The sequence below is a fragment of the Zea mays genome, chromosome 1, assembly GCF_902167145.1.
Source record: "Zea mays cultivar B73 chromosome 1, Zm-B73-REFERENCE-NAM-5.0, whole genome shotgun sequence".
Lineage (NCBI taxonomy): Eukaryota > Viridiplantae > Streptophyta > Magnoliopsida > Poales > Poaceae > Zea > Zea mays.
In genome coordinates this window covers 61,799,407-61,804,528 of record NC_050096.1, presented here as the reverse complement: position 1 = coordinate 61,804,528, position 5,122 = coordinate 61,799,407, and the positions used below count along the sequence as shown (strand labels likewise).

Below are 5,122 nucleotides of genomic sequence, written 5' to 3'. Positions count from 1 at the left end.
TTTCCTCTTACTCTTACATTTATGGTCTTTTTGGTTCAACCGTAGAGTCCTGAAAATTTGATTCTAGCTATAAACTGTGAGAAAATTGTTGTGAGACGACGATTGTTGAAAAGTTAAAACTTGTTTGGTTAAACAGTTGTCTACTATAGTATCTATAAGAGCATGACATCTTATGACATGGATGACAGGAATCTGAAAAATCTGTGATAGAAAATAATTCTGAATTGAACTAAAGGTATCTATAAATTCTGTTGTACCCGCTTGGTTGGGATTACAGATTTTTTTACAGCGAATCCGATTCAGAAAGCTAAACCAAACACACATAAACACGAAAAGCTAAACCAAACACACATAAACACGATCAACGCACCTAACTCTTTGAAGCATTCAAATAAGTAAATGGATACATTGAGATCAATGGATGACAAGATAGAGGTGAACAATCTCTAATGCGGTAGCAAGTACGGAGTTCTCTGGAATGGTACAGAAAAAAAAAGTTAACGGAGTCGATTAGGATTTCGTACAGCTGACAATATTCTCAGGTGTGACGTGCCTCTATCAATCAAATAAGCACCTCAGTACGTCGTGCTTTGTTCAAAGAAAAGAAAGTGCAAAGGCAAAACTGGCCCCCAATTCTATCGAAGAAAGTAACGACTACCGATACAAGACAAGAATGGTATCCTCTGAAACAAAGAGCATTTACAACCCCTGAAGGCTCGGCTCGGGACATTCGATTACATGTTTCTATGTATAATTTGATTCTGCAAGTTACATTTCCTACTCTTTGTGAATGACTGACTGGACTCCGTATCTGTGCATGTTGCTTTGTAGTATGTACATGACGGCCAATCTGTTTCCTGGAAACTGTGGGGCCACCAGGTGCTCCAGCGACCCCAATCACCCGGACTCCTTTCCCTAAAGAAGCTGCCGAATTCCTGCCAAATCCAATGTCGCAATGCACTGTTCTCAGCTGTCTAGTTTATCTTCTTGGAAAGCTTTGTATATGAAATCTTTGAAGCGCCTGGAATACTGTTTTGGATCAACCGCTGAAATGGACGTCGAATCATACTGAAAAGATTTGTAGGCATGCTCTAGCCTTTTGCCAATATCATAGTCTTGAAGTATGTCTATAATCCCGAAGTATAAGATAACGTCACAGTACTCCCCGGTTGGCTCTCCAAAAACATCACTGTCGTTCTTTCGGATTGTCAGTTCAGCTCTTGACAGCATGTTTGCTCCAAGCTTAATTTTTGACCACCTGCACAGCCAAAGAAAATTAATAAAACTATTTGGTTTTAAGCAAACAAAATGACAGCCTGGGGCTTTGGTACGCAAAGTGACTGTTTTTTTAAGCAAACAAAATGACTGATCAGGAACCTATAACTAGGTTTTTACTAGAATCATTACCTATTTGGATCAGAACGAAAATGATCTCTGTCCCATCTTGAAACGCGAGGTGTTGCGGGTTTGTCACCATCAATGTCAATGGCACCTTCAACAAATGCACATAACCAAGTCAGGATTGTATAGCTTTCAACAAACCTGCACTCTGCAGATGCAGGTGCCTTCCTTACCTCTAAAATGTACACCCACCAATAGACTGTAATCCATAATCTTCTCCTGCTCGAGGAACTCACAGTCCTTGTCCACTTGCCTGCTTTAAGATATTTAACGTCTACATTAGCACAAGGGTGAAACTAACAAGGTTACGGACCACTCCTTAGGTCATAATGGCATGAGATATTCACACCTTTGAAACTCTTGGTACCATTGTTTCTGTAACCGAAAGATAAAGTTAAGATCAAGGTCTTTCAGAGTTGTATACTCATCAATTTCTGCTGGTGGCTTGTCAGTTATACGGCCAAGAGATGATCCTTTCAGATCAAATCGCCTATGGATAGTATGATCAGAGCAGAACAAATTTCCCATTATCACAAAACGAACCTGAGTAGTAAGTACGGACACATAAAATCAGCCAAATAAATGATGCTTCAATACTAACATGTTCTGTTTGACAATGACAAGTATGAGGCATCAGTATATAAAACTGGAATTGTGTGTTTTCAGTGTTAGGTGTCAGTGTTCCTGGTGCTGGTGAATCCACTTGCTATCAGTTTTGTATCTCGGTAAAACTATATTTTCTCTTTAGTGAATGATGATTCATGCTACCCATTTCAAAAAAAAGGAAAACTAAAAATAATAGTAGCAAGGATAAGTGATGAGAATGCAACAGGCAACAATATAGTTTTCTAACCTTCTTCTGGTGTGATCCAGACTTCACACAATGTAGGCCAAAGAACTTTGTCACTAAGGTATCCTCAAATGCACGGACATGATTGTAGTAAGCTTGAAGCATCCTCAAAAGCATCTGTGTTGTAATAGGTAATCAATGCATTCAGAATAAAACTTCTGCCTATATGAAGCTTAGAAAACATTTGGAAAAAGACAGCAAGAAATATACCTTCACTTCACCTTTCTTCATTGTTTTTATCATGTAACGATCATCATTTGTCAAGTAAAAGAAGCTTCCACTCTTACCAGGGGATGAGAGCTCACGAAGAGCATCATCTCCACAGAGGGACAACATATAATCAGCTGGGTCAACCTTGAACAGCTTACGGAGTGTTCTGCAATTGAACAAATGTATATGTTGATGTGCATAACGCCATGAAATGATTAAGAACATATGCAACACATCTTTATCATGGGAGTGATGACTAACCGGAACACCTTTGGGCAGTAATCCTTCCATTTGAAATCACAAGAATTGTGTGGAGGGGTATGTTTTGAGCCTTCAGGAGGGAATTTTGTCCACACTTTCTCTTTTGGATCAAATGCTGATGATTTCAGATCTAATAAAACTTGACCTTGCCTTCCTACTGCATGCCTATTCCATAAAGCACATTCAGGAAATACGGAATTTATTTCTGTTGTCAGAAAGGTATATGACATTCAAGAGATAAGAACAAATCCTCTCACCTAAGAAACATATATTAAAAAAAATAGGAAACTATTGTGCTGATCTAATACGTAGCACATTTGCAAGAACTGAAAATGCATACATAAATCATGATTCGTAAAGTAAATTAGGTAAGGTGTAGTCATTGTCCTCTTAACATAAAACTATTCAGAAAACAGAATCAGAACCAGAACTGAGTAAGTCTAATATAGTGTCATTAGTTTTTCAACTAATGAAAACAATTCTTAAAGCGGTGCTAAGCCTGATATACAATACTCAATCATCTGTTTACTCATCAAAATCTCGAACATGCTCTGTTGTTCCAGTTTGAAGCCCTTACTCCACACTAAACTCTATTAGGTTTAACTCGTCAAATTCTCAATGCATGATGGCAAAATGTAAGGCTTAATACTAATTATGTTTGTGTTCAGAGAGAAGGGAATTCATTGCTTTCCCAGAAAGTAGATACAAATTGTCACAAATAGCCAGTATTAAGGCTTAATTAACAATGTCACATTACAGAATATTTTAGTAACTATGTGAGATATCAAATGGGCATTTTGAAGCTCATCGAGGTCACACGGAAAAATCAAATTGACAATCATCACGGCCAAGAAATGCACCTGATCCCGAGCTGCAGATTGAGCATTAGCTCATAGTTCTTATGCCCTTTGGCAATGGTCACCCCCTGCTTCTTGGACAACCGCAGGGGCGCGCCGTTGGGCAGGTATGGAACCAGAGCGGGCGACGGTGGTGGCAGCCCCCTCCCTTCTCTGACGCTCCGCCGTCTCCAGTCGTCCCCAAGGTCGCACTTGACCTCCCCGTCCGACCCCCAGAAGTGCACGAGGCTGCCTCCCGAGCCATTGCTCCAGCCAGACGACGAGCTGCCGCGCCCGCTGACCGACCGCATCAGCCATTTGAGGGATCTCAGAGACGTGAGCGCTGATTGGGCCTCGGTTCCGGAGCGCACGCACTCCGGCAGGTCACGTGCAAACACCTCCCTCGGGTCGCGCGCCCGGGGGGAGTTGCCCATCGCCGCCGGGGACGGGTAGTAAACGCCCTTCTGGTGGACGGCGCCGCTGGGCGCCTCGCGGCCCCAGAAGCCAACGTAGAGGCTGCCGTCGGCCCAGCGGAACGTGCCCTGCCCGCGGGGTCGGCCGCCCTCCCAACCGCCATCGTAGCGATTGCCATTGGCCCAGACGAGCGTGCCGCGGCCGTGGATGAGCCCAGCGCGCCAGCCGCCGGCGTACTCGGTGCCGTCGCGCCAGGCGTAGCGTCCGCAACCATCGGGGAGCCCCGCGCGCCACTCGCCGTCGTAGCAGTCGCCGTTAGCGTAGCGTTTCTCGCCGGCGCCATGCTCGAGGTTCTTGGCCCAGACGCCGCGGTAGGTGTCCCCCGAGGCACCAACGTAGGTGCCGGCGCCGTGCATGAAGCCGTCGAGGAACTCGCCCTCGTAGGTGGCGCCCGAGGGCCAGGAGAACCTGCCGCGGCCGGTGGCCTTGCCGCGGCGCCACTCGCCCTCATACATGCACCCGTCCGCCCAGAGGTACTTGCCGGCGCCGTGGGGCACGGCGCCGCGCCACTGGCCCGTGTAGATGTCGCCGTTGGGGAGCACCTGCTCGTGGGGGTCGGCTTCGTCGGCTGAGCCACTGCAGGAGGGCGCCGCGTCGGCCTCGGGGTCCTCGCCACCCGTGGGCGGCGGCATCGGTGACACCCGGGTCGCGTGCCGGGCGCGCTCGCGCATTGGTCGCCCTCGCCCCGCCGGGTAGTGGTCGGGGTTCTCGCCGGCGTGGCGCGGGGTCGCGCGAGGATCCTAGCAGCGCCGGCGCCCGCGCGCCCGCGCGCGGCGCGGCAGCATTGTCGGTGTGGGGAGATCGGGAGGCGGCCCACTTCCAGGGAGGGAACGTTGGAGGGTCAGGAGTGGAGGAGGGGAGGGAGGGTGGAACGTGCAGCGAGGTGCCCTCATGTTTTCTGTTTTCCCCATGATTTTTTAGGTTTTCTATTCTGGCGCCCTCATATTTTCTATCATCGCCGGATCTGTAATATCCTTGCAAATAATTTCACTCTATCAAGACGTCAACAGCTAAATCTTGCTTGCGTGTATACCAATCAACAAACAATGTTTCTCGCTGTTGGATGATAAATTTGGGCTAAACATGTTTT

At 46.7% G+C, this 5,122-nt stretch overlaps 1 protein-coding gene across 4 annotated transcripts; it reads right to left on the bottom strand.

Moving 5' to 3' along the window:
• Window positions 1–454: 454 nt before the first annotated feature.
• LOC103635048 (phosphatidylinositol 4-phosphate 5-kinase 6) lies at window positions 455–4,883 on the bottom strand. Of its 4 annotated transcripts, none has more exons than XM_008657604.3 (8): window positions 3,583–4,883; window positions 2,723–2,887; window positions 2,462–2,627; window positions 2,255–2,368; window positions 1,751–1,944; window positions 1,575–1,654; window positions 1,408–1,492; window positions 455–1,258 (listed from the first exon to the last, which is right to left on the bottom strand). In XM_008657604.3, exons 1-8 carry the CDS (start codon window positions 4,701–4,703, stop codon window positions 967–969), a joined length of 2,217 nt encoding a protein of 738 aa, XP_008655826.1. In that variant the 5' UTR covers window positions 4,704–4,883; the 3' UTR covers window positions 455–966. The 4 variants fall into 4 exon arrangements, with proteins under 4 accessions (XP_008655826.1, XP_008655820.1, XP_008655835.1 ...); XM_008657598.4 differs by having other exon boundaries at window positions 1,575–1,657; window positions 3,583–4,870; XM_008657613.4 differs by having other exon boundaries at window positions 1,594–1,657; window positions 3,583–4,870.
• Window positions 4,884–5,122: the final 239 nt, after the last annotated feature.